Source organism: Bos javanicus, chromosome 26, assembly GCF_032452875.1.
Source record: "Bos javanicus breed banteng chromosome 26, ARS-OSU_banteng_1.0, whole genome shotgun sequence".
In the NCBI taxonomy this organism is placed as follows: domain Eukaryota; kingdom Metazoa; phylum Chordata; class Mammalia; order Artiodactyla; family Bovidae; genus Bos; species Bos javanicus.
The window spans coordinates 32,414,139-32,428,375 of record NC_083893.1 but is presented as its reverse complement, the minus strand read 5'-3'; the positions used below and the strand labels follow the sequence as shown (position 1 = coordinate 32,428,375).

Here is a 14,237-nt window from a genome sequence, read left to right as displayed (position 1 = left end):
TAATTTTTAATTGTGGTAAAATACATATAAAATGTACCATCTTCATCAATGTTAAGTGTATAGTTCATTGTGGTGAAATATATTCACACGGCTGAGCAACCAATTTCTACAGCTTTTCATGCCGCAAAACTGAAATTCTACAGCCATGAAACAGTAGCTGCCCGGTTCCCCTCCCCTCAGCGCTTGGCAACTGGCAATCTACTTTCTACTTTAAGGGCCTCATTTAAGTGGAAACGAAGTATTTGTCCTTTGTGACTGGCTTATTTCGCTTAGCATAATGTTCTCAGTGTTCATCCTTGCCATAACTATGTCAGAATGTCCTGCATTTTCAAGGCTGCCTTAATAGTCCACTGTATGCACACACCACCCTGTGTTCATGCACTCACATGTGAATGCACACTACGGGGCTTCCCTGGTGGCTCAGAGGGTAAAGCGCCTGCCTGCAGTGAGGGAGACCAGGGTTCGATTCCTGGGTCAGGAAGATCCCCTGGAGAAGGAAATGGCAACCCACTCCAGAATTCTTGCCTGGAGAATCCCATGGACAGAGGAGCCTGGTAGGCTACAGTCCATGGGGTCACAAAGAGTCAGACATCAGACACGACTGAGCGTCTTCATTTCTTTCTTTCTTTCCATCTAGGTTGCTTCCATCTTTGGGTATTGCCACAATAACACAATATCTTCAAGATCCTGCTTTCAATTTTCTTGAGTATATACCCAGAAGTGGAATTGCTCATCTGTATCTGTCTGCTCCTATTACCTTCTAATTACTAACAATTTTAATGTCAATATCTTTAAATTTATATTCTTAAGTTTGCTAATGGTGGGTGGAGATGAAAGTCAGATACATAGGAAGAGAAAGCTAAATATTCTCATAAGACACTCAATACAAGGGACCCTTTATATAAATTATTAATTGAGTTCCTGGAGGGGAGAAGTGTAATATATCCTTTTAAAACTCTGGTAATAAAGGCTATGAAGCCTATCTCAGAAAAACATACATATAGAAACACACATCCAAATACACTGATATAATTTCAGGACATCCACAAGTCCCTGAAGTCCATCCATGAACAATTCAGCTTAAAACCTGTAAACTCTGAAAGGCCCCAAATCAGATTTCAAAATTCTGATAAATGCTAAATATCAATAAATACCATCCAAACTCAAAAACCACATGACTTGGGTCTATATTGTGAGTCAGGAATCCAACATACCTTCAAGTCCATCATTAGCCAGCCCTACAAGCAAAACAATGGAAGCTGTTGCATGTCTTTGGCACAAGCTCCTAAAGACGACGCATTTAATGCTGACTAAGGTGTGTGGGGGAAGCAATAAAAAAAAAGATGTGACAATCACTGTAAAGATTGGCAAGTATAATAAAGGATCGAATCTGACTCACGAAATCTGTCTCGAGTTTTCCCATCTCTTGCTTGTAGCTTCTCATCCTGTTGCTGTACATTCCTCGACTTTGGGGAGGTATCTCTCGGACTTCCAAATCCATCTGTTCCAGCTGGAAGGGTGAGAGAAAACCATGGTTTAAACCATCTGCTTACTCTTCACATGACTTGACGTTGAGAGCTGAAAGGATTTAATTCCAAGTCCTCATTTTACAACTTGAGGAGTCAGGCCCAGGGAGCAAACTGCCTGTGGTCAAGTGAACACTGGGACCACTTCTGTGCTCCATTTTTGTTAAGGTCAATAAACAGTTACTGAGGACTTGCCAAGTGACACACGGAGTGCCAAAGTGTTTACTCTGTCAAGAATTTTTAAAACCATGTGCATTAAGCCAAACGCCCTCCATGAGAATGATTTTACTGTCTGTGGAGTATCCTGTCATCCAACCCAAACTGGTCTGGTCTTCCGACCTCAAACCACTAGGACTATGAGAAGATACACCAAACCATGATTTCTACAGTTACTCAGTTATTTGGTGAAAATTCTCCTGGAAAGTCTTCTGATTAGGATACAACCAATATGTGATCGTGACCTCCAACCTCATACTTTATAACCAGGTGGATATGGAGCTAAATGGATATAGTAACATATTAAATTACACATAGCTCAGTGAAATCACAGCAGGGCACTTTATAACAACCTGGATACAACACATGAGCATTTCATGGGAGGCAATACTGAAATAGTATGATGATTAAGAAAACAGGCTTTCAAGTCAGACACCTGCGTTCACATCATAGGCTCCACTGCTCACTAGTCATGCAAGCTTGGACAGGCTTCTTAACTTCTCTGGGTCTCACTTGTCTCATTTCTAAAAAATAGTATGTCTTTTAATAGACATCTATAAAGATTAAACAGGGTAATTCCTATAATGTGCTTAGAACAGTGTCTTTTACTTGGTAATTACTCAACTAATGTGAATAATAGGAGTGGTGATTACTGATGATGAAACAGAAAGACAGCAAGCATGATGTAAGGTATCAAAGATAGCTTATTTCTACTTGGCATTAAAAAATAAAAACCAACAACTACAAATTGGCTCAGGTCATGTCTAATAAACTCACATCCAAAAATGTTGTCAGATATTTTGCCTCTTAGAGCAAATAGCCCTAATAAATTATTTCCATAAACACTGCACACTTGGCACTAATTCAGCTCTTACTTGTCTGAGTAAAAATAGTAGAACTCAGATAAAATTTTTAAAAAATGTTTCAATTCACAGTCTTCAATTTTTATAAGGGGAAAAGAGTTTTCATTAGCCTTGATTTAAGTAGTAACCATTTAAATTATTGCCATGTCTCAGCATAAATATGAAGCACCAATAAATCAGTTACTCAGCAACACAATTATTTAGAGCACTTCTCTGAAATCATCATTAAGAACTGAGTTTTAGAAAGGTCGAGCAGGATCATCCAGACAAATAACTGCAAAAGCACATGTAAGAGAAAATCTGAGTGTTAACTACATTTTTGTTTCAGTCATTTTATAAGAACATTCTAATTAAAAGTAGGACTTTATTGTTTTGGGCTCCAAAATCACTGCAGATGTTGACTGCAGCCATGAAATTAAAAGATGCTTACTCCTTGGAAGGAAAGTTATGACCAACCTAGATAGCATATTCAAAAGCAGAGACATTACTTTGCCAACAAACGTCCGTCTAGTCAAGGCTATGGTTTTTCCTGTGGTCATGTATGGATGTGAGAGTTGGACTGTGAAGAAGGCTGAGCACCGAAGAATTAATGCTTTTGAACTGTGGTGTTGGAGAAGACTCTTGAGAGTCCCTTGGACTGCAAGGAGATCCAAGCAGTCCATTCTGAAGGAGATCAGCCCTGGGATTTCTTTGGAAGGAATGATGCTAAAGCTGAAACTCCAATACTTTGGCCACCTCATGCGAAGAGTTGACTCACTGGAAAAGACTTTGATGCTGGGAGGGATTGGGGGCAGGAGGAGAAGGGGACGACAGAGGATGAGATGGCTGGATGGTATCACTGACTCGATGGACGTGAGTCTGAGTGAACTCCGGGAGTTGGTGATGGCCAGAGAGGCCTGGCGTGCTGCGATTCATGGGGTCGCAAAGAGTCGGACACGACTGAGTGACTGAAATGAACTGAACTGAACTGAACTGAAGACAAAGAAAAAGGAAACACACGACAAACACTTGAAATGAAACCAGAAACAAGAGTAATACTCCTAGTTTTATATTATCACAACATTCACATGGCCAGTGTCAACTGGAAGACATGGTAATTATGAGACATGTAGTGTCCAGGAGATTAATACAAATTGTTCAACAGAAATACAACTAATTCTAACAAGTAAAATCATAATGAAGTTCTTTTCCTAGGGTCCTCATCAAAAACACAGTATATAATGATGTGTGTCCTTAATAAGGATGCCATCAGAATTAAGTCAGCTGCCTAGATATGTTAAACAAACAGAAACACGTATCTAAGACAAAACTCTTCATATTAGTAACAACTGGAGATGACCATAAGTTCTACAGGGGTATAACCATGTTTTACAGTTCTTGGTATAGTGAAACTTCGGTTATTAGGAAAGAAGCTTTCTAATATCATCATGTAAATCAATGTCTCCAAAAAGCAAACCAATGAACTGAAACATAGATTTGATGGCAAAGACAAACAAAAACCCTGCTACTGAGAACTTAACAAAAAGCTAAGAAATTAACCCAAGATCCAAAGAATTGACCAGCTGTACTTCCCTGGTGGCTCAGTGGTAAAGAATCTGCTTGCAATGCAGGAGACCCAGGTTTGATCCCTGGGAAGACTGGGAAGATCCCCTGGAGAAGGACATGACACCCCCTCCAGTATTCTTGCCTGGAGAATCCCATGGGCAGGGGAGACTGGTGGGCTGCAGTCCAAGGGATTGCAAGGAGTCGGACACGACTGAGTAACTAAGCATGCACTGTGCATGGTGAGCATATCAACCAGAAGGAAGAAGCATCTCGGTTGGCAGCTATGGCGTACAGAAGTTCAGTCTTCGTACATGAAGGCCAGGAAGCCGGAGGAAAACAGTTGATTGTAAAAAAGAAAGGAAAGATAAAAGAATTTGGAAAAAAAACAAACAAAAAACAACTTTCAAAACAGAAGCAAACATGAGAGGCTGAGGAGTTAGAATAAAGATGCTCCTGCAGAGACAGTGAGATTAGAAGTAACTCTTACAGAGTGTGGGCTTCCCGGATAGCTCAGCTGGTAAAGAATCTACCTGCAATTCAGGAGACCCAAGTTTGATTTCTGGGTCAGGAAGATCCAGTATTCTTCAGCTTCCCTAATGACTCAGCTGGTAAAGGCTCAGCTGGTAAATGGCTCGCCTGTAAAGCGGGAGACCTGGGTTTGATCCCTGGGTTGGGATGATCCCCTGGAGAAGGTCAAGGCTACCTACTCCAGTATCCTGGCTTGGAGAATTCCAGGGAATGTATAGTCTGTGGGGCCACAAAGAGTTGGACACTACTGAGTGACTTTCACTTTCACTTTTACAGGGTATGGAATGCACAGGCGTTCTGATAGTCAGAAAAGAACCGGAGATGGGCAAGATGGAGCAGCAGCTCTGCAACTTGCTGACTGAGCACTCATAGACATGAAAGGAAGTGTCTGCGGTGTAATGGGGAGCCACAATCACCTACTCCTCAGAATCCCCCACCTGTTTTGAGCAGCAGGCCTGCCCCATATGACCCTGCTCCTCAGGCAAATTAGCTTGGAGTGCCACCCCTTAGAGTCCTTTGGAGACATTCATCATGCCGCAAGGCAACTTAAGAGTCTAAGAAAGTTCTATAGAAAAATATCGCTGTTGTCAATGTTTAGTTGCTCAGTCATGTCCAACTCTTTTGCAACCCCATGGACTGCAGCCTGCCAGCCTCCTCTGTCCATGAGATTCTCCAGGCAAGAATACTGGAGTGGGTTGCCATTTCCTTCTCCAGAGGATCTTCCCAACCCAGGGATCGAACCCACATCTCATGCACTGAACTGCATTACAGGCGGATTCTTTACTCCTGAGCCACCAGAGAAGCTCAGAAAAATATTGGGTTGGCCTAAAACATTCATTCAGATTTTTCTATAACATCTTATGAAAATACGTGAATGAATTTTTTGGCCAAACCAATAATAACCAAAAAAAGACCCATAATTGGAGAATTCTGTTTAAGCTACAGTTTGCAAACTTGTTTGAACAGGCAACACCAGTTAACAGAAACACACTTTGGAAACTGTAGTAACTATATCAGTACTGAAGGAACACCACCAAGTGGTACCCTCCAGTATGGAGAAAAGCAACACCTCATTTAGGACCACAATGCAGGAACAAGACGAATCATACTTGCAATACCAGTCTTTGAAACCCCAAATTAGGACACAATATATTTCAATACTTTTTGTTACTTGATTTGAGAATTTATTAGTATCAAAAAGTAGTGGCTAAGTTAAAGCTCTGGGTTTAGCATACCTAAGTCCAAATCCTTACAGAAGCACTAACTGGGTGTGGGACCACAGACAAGTTAATTAATCTTTCTAAGCCTCAGTTTTCCCATCTACGAAATGGGAGTAATGATGTTCCTCTGTGTATCTCTCACACTTCTACATGTCTTGCTGCAACACCAAGAATGCAAGGCCCTGATCACTCTTTTCCCAGGCAGGGAGCAATCTGGGGGTCGGAAACAATGTGTGCCTTGGGGCAAAGACCAGGCTTGCTTACAGGCTGCTATAAAGCGGTATCCTTCCCAGGCCCCGAGTTTCTCTCCTATAAGATAATCCACTGACGTGTAGGCATTTTTCTAGGCAAACATGCACAGCCCCTTGGCAACTGGGGCTCAGGGAACTGACATAAGCCTGCTGAAATTTTGGCAGCAGCTTTTGCTGTGAGTAATAAAAGCCTTTTGTCTCTGACGTAGGAATCTAATGTCTTCTATCAGCATCCTTGAGATTGTGGTAAGCTCACTTGTGAGTGGACAGTAGGGAAAAGCTCGATCCTTAACAGTTTTTGACAAACAGTCCCTGTCTCATAGAGATTTTGTAAAAATTAAATAATATAAAGCAAATAACATGCTTAACCCATGTCTGGTACCTAATACACCTTTAACCAGGGTCAGCTATTTATAGCTATTATGAAAGGTACTATGAAGTGATAAAAATTCCAAGTGGGCATTTAATGAATCACCTTTATTTAGAGGAATAAAATGCCAAGAAGCTATTAAATTCTCTCCAATGTAGACACTGATGAATTCTTAATCATGAGCGCTTAATCAGGTATGCTTCACATCTCTACATTGAATAAATGAGGTTTAGAGGAAGGCATCAGGTTAAATGGCTCTGGTAGTGTTTTAAATGTTACTAAGCCTATACTTACCAGTTCTTTTGCTTCTTCGAGCTGTTTCTCCACATTTGCAACCATCTGCTTCTTCTCATCTGAAACAAACAATAACATCAAGGAATTGCTAAGGTTACAGATAAACTTAATATTTAAAAACTTCTATTTTTAGATATCTTTTTTTCCTTTCTGATCAACCAGAGTAAAGGATTAGCATATCAGGCAAATGGCCATATCCTTCTTTGGTGGGTTAGGAAACACTGTAAGACACTGATTCTAGGCAATCTGGAAATACATAATCCTGTAGAGTACCGAAGAGATGCTGTAACATTTTTATGAAAAAACAAAAATTATTTTGCTCTTTAGAAGAGACTGTGTCAACAACAGATTTAGAGGTGGCATGAGGAATCTACAAACTCATGAATTCAATAAATTGGAAATAATGTACTCATGAGTACAACTTAAAAATCACATATTAAAAAAAATTCATATATAACAACAAAAACCCACAAACTAAAAAACCAAAAGTGACATATAATAATTCCTAAAACTGAGCAAGATCTTACCATCCTTTAAAAAATTGTGCTCTCCTTAAGAGTTGAATGCAATGGAAGAAATATTCGAAGTCAGAACTACTGATTCTAAACCCCAAACCATTATCTACTCATGGTTATGGGATCTTGGGTAAGAAAGAGTTTTTAGCTGAGACTTGGTATATACTCTCCAAACTGGAAATTAAATACATCTACTGGACTCTTTTTAGCTCAAGTAAGTTGACGCAAGAGGAATTACTCCTAATTTGTGAAGTGCTAAATATCTACATGTGATTTCTTCAAATCGTACCACAATCAAGCTATAACCCAACCACAACTCTCCATTCTAGGAGAGACATGTTCTAGCAGATACTTTTGGAAAAATTATCCTTACCCCCATTCCAAGTCTATCAGCCCATTTATTTCTCCCCAGAAATCACCAGCTCTTTGAAGTTTTTTCTAACCCAACAGAAGAATTAACTACTGGCTTTTATAGAAAATTCCTCTGTCTCTTACATAATCCTCATGATTTATCTCTCACACTCACAGGTCTGATTTATCTTCTACCTTGGAGGCTCTGGGAAGACAGGAACCATGTCCTAGTTCTACAGTCTAGTGCTGAGCCTGATGTATAATCAGTTCTCAAATCATGGTAGTAAAATGAATAAATGGTGCAGTGAGTACAAGAATTTACCAAAGAAGCTATGCTACCAACCATGCTGGTTTCACTTTCGCCATTTAATCCCTCTTCCCCCATTTAATCTTCCTGAAATGTGGCTCTGGTTGAATCATTTGAGCCTGGAAGTCAAGGCCCTCCACATTCCAGACCCAAGCAACTTTTCCAACTGTATTTCCAACTACTAGCTCTCTAGTATGTGCACTGCATGCTATCCATTACTATCTAAGCAAATTTTATTCCCTGAGCTAAGCCTTTGTTCAAGGTACTAATTAGGTTCTTTGGCTGAATACAACAGAATTGATTCTGGTTAACCTAAGCCAAAAATAGAATTTATTAGAATAATTCAAGGTGACTCACAGGGTCTCATCACATCATGGCAAATAGAGGGGGAAAAAGTGGAAGCAGTGACAGATTTTCTTTTCTTGGGCTCCAAAATCACTGCAGATGGTGGCTGCAGTCATGTAATTAAAAGATGCTTGCTCTTCGGAAGAAAAGCTATGGCAAACTTAGCATATTAAAAAGCAGAGACATCACTTTGTTGACAAAGGACCATACAGTTAAAGCTATGGTTTTTCCAGCAGTCATGTATGGATGTGAGAGTTGGACCACAAAGAAGGCAGAGCACCGAAGAACTGATGCTTTTGAACTGTGGTGCTGGAGAAGACTCTTGAGAGTCCCTTGGACTGCAAGGAGATCAAACCAGCCAATCCTAAAGGAAATCAACTCTGAATAGTCATTGGAAAGACTGATGCTGAAGCTGAAGCTCCAATACTTTGGCCACCTGATGCAAACAGCCGACTCATCAGAAAAGACCCTGATGTTGAGAAAGACTGAAGGCAAAAGGAGAAGGGAGCAGCAGCAGATGAGATGGTTAGATAGCATCACCGACTCAATGGACATGCGTTTGAGCAAACTCCAGGAGATAGTGGAGGATAGAAGAGCATGGCATGTTGCAGTCCTTTGGGCTGCAAACAGACACGAAATAGTGACCGAATAAAAAGAACAAAGAATCAGTGAAAAAGGTGAGTTCCCAAGCTCGGGGAGGACAGTACCTTGGTGGCTCAGAGAACCAAGGGAGCAGGAATTTACTGAGTCTCTGCAGAAGCAGAGTCCAAATTCCAATTTCCGGCGAAAATTCACTGACCGTCCTCCCTTGAGTAAGGTATTTTCTTCTTGACCTGGACAGGGCATGGCAGCCTGTTAGTTCGACCAAGACTGGGTTTAGAGAATTTCTCAAAGGAAAATTGAGGAGATGCTCTCAGAAGATAGAACAGAGGATTCTGGGCCTTTGGAAGCAGCAGATGCCCACTGTATCCTTTCTGCAACTCATTTAGTCTTTCCCCTTTTCTGTCTGCTGAATCCCACTACCCTTCAAGGTGACCTCCCAGGACATGATCTTATCACCTCTGAATTCCTAGACCTCCGCGCTCTACCCTAGCATCCCTGATGGCCATTAGTAATTGGTTCCCTTCAGCCTCATTTCCAGCTCCTTGAAGGCAGGGACCACTCTCGACACATCTTTGTCCTAATTCTGTATTTAGCACAGAGCGTTGTACATGGTAGGTGTGCACTGTGTGTTCACTGAATGAATCCACGAGTCTCATAATTCAGCAACATATTTGTTACTCACAGAGAATAAGAAAAATTGTAAAAAGTCATCATAGAGTCCAGTTGCTTTTAAACATGGCTGCTCAATTTCATATTCAGTGCTCCCATTTAATTTAGTTTATGTTTTCCAACTTCTCCATCTCATTTTTTGTTGTTCTTTCTCAAGCCTTTATCAAACGTAGTAGAAAAGCTTTTGTATACATACATACATATATATATATATAGTACATATAATCTATATATATTTTAGAAACCTTATGAATGTTTGTCTAGCTAAAATATTTATAACATTTTGGTTCCACTTGTTTGACCAAGTATGAACAGGATAGGATGCTAGATTTCTAATTTATATTCACCCAAAACTTTGATGTAGTTCCATTTATTTTGGCATCTAGTATTACTCCTAAAAGTCTAGAAAGTTTATTATCTCAGTGATTTAAAAAAATTTTTTGAATGAGGCTTGAAACTTCTAATCCAATTCTGAGAATATAAAGAAATGTTATATTGTAAAAAACAACAAACAGGAAACTGATGTGCAATATAGAATTATTAACTAAAGTACAGATTCTGTTCAAATTTCACACACACACAAAAACGAGAGAAAGAAAGAAAAATTGTAACAGTGAGGACTGGGGCAAATCTTCCTATTTAGAATGGCAAGTTTCCCTTTATGAAAGAAATAATTAAGACAAACCCATTCTAGAATGATTCGTGTGAATAAAGGACTAGAGTTGGAGACATTAATACAACTCATGTTTAGCTTATTATAAATATAGATGGCCTCATACACAAAACTTTATCAGTAAGTATATATACATGAGTTAGCATACACACATTTTTCTTTGCTGTGTCAGCTAAAAGGGTCCAGAAGTAATAAAACCTCAGTACCAATGTGCGCACCTCGTGTCCAGATCCTGGTTTCTAACACCATTTTTCAATAAAAGGAAAGAGGACTCCTTGGAGAAATAGCTACCGATTCAAGGACTGGTATACGAAAAACATAGGATGGTTCTGGAGTATCTTATAATATCAGAAAGTAAGAAAACGCTAATAAGGAGAGAAAAAAAAAACCCACTGATGGGCATATATCAAAATGACACAAAAGCTGGCTGGAAGGAATACCAATGGTCAAAGCTGCAATCATCTGAGCAGCAAAATAAAGTGGTATTGGAATACAACACAAAGTATAAATGAGTCTGTGCATATAAAGGACTGGATTAACAAGTGGAGGAGAATAGACAAATCTCTCTAGAAGAATCATATAGAAGAATTCCAAATAATTTACATAAATCCTCAGCCTTTAAGGGGATGAAGCATGATCCCCTACTCCTTAAGTGTGGGCTATGCATATTATTTCCTTCTAAGAATATGGAAAAGAGGGAAAAGAGTAACTTTACAGTAGGGAAACCTGACAAATACTACCTTAGCCAGGTGGTCAAAGTTAACATCAAGACTGCTAAGTTCCCTTAGAGTGTGAATTCTTGACATGATGTGATGAAAACGGTGGTTTACCTCTGTGGTCTTCCTCTCAAAAACTTATAACCCTAGTCTGATGATGAGAAAAACATCTGTCAAATCCTAACTGAGGAACATTCTATAAAACAGTTGGTCAGTACTCCTCTAAACTGTAACGTCATCAAAAACAAAGAAAGGGCTGTCAAACTGTCACAACTAAGAGGAACCTGAGGAGTCATGACTACTACAAATGATTTGTAGTACCCTGGACTGGATCCTAGAATAGTAAAAAGACACTAGATTGGGGAAAAAAAATGAAGGAAATCTGAATAAAGTATGGACTTCAGTTAATAACAAGTAGCAACGCAGGTCCACTGGCGGCAAGAAATGTGTCACATAAGAAGTTAACAATGGAGGAAACTGGACGTGGACTACACAGGAATTCTCTGTATTATTTTTGTGATTTCTCTGTAAACCTAAACCTGTTCTAAACATTTTTTTAAAAAATCAATGAAGCTATCACTTGCCGTGCATGTGTGCATGTGTGCTCAGTTGCTTCAGCCATGTTCAACTTTTTGTGACCCCCATGGACTGCAGCCCACCAGGGTCCTCTGTCCATGGGATTCTCCTGGCAAGAATACTGGAGTGGGTTGCCGTTCGCTCCTCCAGGGTATCCTCCCAACCCAGGGATGGAACCTGTGTCTCCTGTATCTCCTGCATCGCAGGTGGATTCTTTACCCACAGAGCCACCTGGGTAGCCCAAGGCTATTACTCAGGTTAACTACATCATTTAAGGGATTAGAATGTGGATATGCGTGAGTATGCCTAACTCAAGTCCTACCCACCCTACTTCAACTCACTCTGCACCTGAGTTCCTGAATTAGGTCTGGAACCATCTCTTCAACTCTAATTTTATAGAACAAAAATATAATGCATGCAAGTCACATAACAGAATTTTAAATTTTCTAGTAGCCACATTTCAAAAAGTTAAAAAAAAAAACAGAAGAAATTCATTTTAATATTTTTTTAATTTATTAATACTAAAAACATTGTCATTTCACTACAGGGCAACAGCTACATTTCAAGTGCTCAACAGTTACACATCAACATGACAGCTCCAGAACCACATGTATGTAAAGCAAACCACAGTATTCACAAATAAAAGCAGACTTTTCTGAATTCTCTTATTACAATCACTTTGCAAAGGCAAGAGAGAATCATGGATGAATGTCACAGCTTCTTCCACACATGACCATGTCTAGACAGTGCCCAAAAGCCTCCAGAGATGGGGCATAATCAATTAGCTAGACTAAGCATTTCCTTCCAGAAAAGACACCTATCTCACCCCACCACTTCCACTTCTCTCCCTGACTTCCTCCCTGTTATCCTGAGTTCAGAGTCCAATTCCAAGTTTGTATCCTAAAGTGCCCATCACACATCTCCCTTCAAATGCAGGTGCTCATCAAGAGATTCACTCTAGTCTAGCACAGAAAGGAAACAAAATTGAGGGCCAATGTTTCTTTAAGAGTTCAACTAATGTCACAAAGTCTGAGAAGCTAGGTGCTGACTAACCCTACAGGTGTTGCCTTCACCACTGCAGTATCAGTAGCTGCTAATTTACCGTGCACTCTCTTAAGGGAGGAAAAATTGTGCTAGGGTACTATATGCTTTCCCCTTCAAGGATCACAACTAGGTTGTGGCAATGGGGTTTGCGTAACTCAACGAGGTCATGAGCCATGCCACACAGAGCCACACAAGATGGCTGGGTCACAGCGAAGAGTTGTGACAAAACACGGTCCACTGGAGGAGGAAATGGCAACCCATTCCAATATTCTTGCCTCAAGAATCCCCTGAACAGTATGAAAAGGCAAAAGGATATGACACTGGAAAACAAGCCCTCCAGGTTGGAAGATTCAACATGCTACCGGGGAAGACTGGAGGGCAATTACTAATAGTTATGAGATGGTTAGACAGCATCACCAACTCAATAAGCAAACTCTGGTTGATAGTGGAGAACAGAAGAGCCTGGTGTGCTGCACTGCATGGGTTGCAAAGAGTAGCAACTCAGCAACTGAACAACAAAATCAGATGCTTTATTTCAACTGACTTTTACAACACTGTAAGGGTGAAACTATTATACACACACCCTGCCTCCAACACACACACACACACACACACACTGAATTTTCCAGGTGGAGGAGGCAGACTTAGACAGGGCAGGTAATATGCCCAAGTTGCAGATCTAATAAGCAGCAGAGCTGGGATTCTAAACAGATCTGATGCCACCTGTGAACTGTAACCAAGTTACCATAATGCCTTTCTTGGTATTTCTGACTACAGCTACAAAATGATAGGCTTCACAACAGACCATTTTTGTCCCTGTACATGGTGAGGTAAGCAACTAACTGCAAAGAAACCTTTTGTTTAAGATCCTTCAGGAAGCCTGCCTGATGGCATGGAATTCTCGCCTCTATAAAGTATCTCCCCCTCTTACAACTCATCATCAGAGAAACAGGAACATCACAATTAGTATTAGTGATGGTTTTCACTCATCCATTTTCCTGACTTTACTCCAGAATACAAATCATTAAAATCAAAGCTCAAATATAGTGCCATAAGAATATTACTTAAGAAGAGACTGATCTATCTTTTGGTCCACAGAGTAATCAAATTTCTTTTTGAAGTTCTAAAATATTTAATCTTTTCTATTCTCTTGGAAGTAACACTTTAACACATTGTACATGCACAGCAGAGAATGAAGTTAGTTGCAATCAATCCAGTTTACTCTAATTCCATTTCAGTAAGTTAATATTTCAGGGACTAAACTGCTTTGGCTGAAAATTTTGCTCCAATTTTTAACCTTCTTAACTCAAGTAATTTCTGGGTCAACCACCAATGATGCCAGGAAGAGATTATAATTACTTTTAATCATACTAGTTCTGCATGGTTGCACATAATCAATTTCTGTTGTCCACAGATATACATCTGAAATGCATAACTACAAAGATATATTTTTCATCTTTCCCTATTTATCAACTAGAAACAGATTATAAAATGAGCAAGTACAAATAATTATTAAGACGGAAACCACAATATTTTTAAGAATTACTAGCATTTAATTATTCAAGTTAGTAAGCATTTTTCCAGTGCTAGCTATAGTCTCCTTTCAATTCTCATGAAGCTGCTTC

General features: G+C 39.8%; 1 protein-coding gene across 16 annotated transcripts in view; it reads right to left on the bottom strand.

Annotated features, from left to right (window-relative positions):
• VTI1A (vesicle transport through interaction with t-SNAREs 1A) overlaps positions 1-14,237 on the bottom strand; it is a 381,885-nt gene that overhangs the window by 365,239 nt on the left and 2,409 nt on the right. For all 16 annotated transcript variants that reach the window (XR_009733831.1, XM_061403476.1, XM_061403473.1 and 13 more), the window contains exons 2-3: positions 6,814-6,872; positions 1,400-1,510 (exon numbers count right to left, since the gene is read on the bottom strand). Coding sequence is in view for 15 of the 16 variants with exons in the window: in XM_061403476.1 (XP_061259460.1) it covers positions 1,400-1,510; positions 6,814-6,872 (170 nt within the window). In the remaining variant the exon portion in view is untranslated. The remainder of the gene's footprint in view (positions 1-1,399; positions 1,511-6,813; positions 6,873-14,237) is intronic.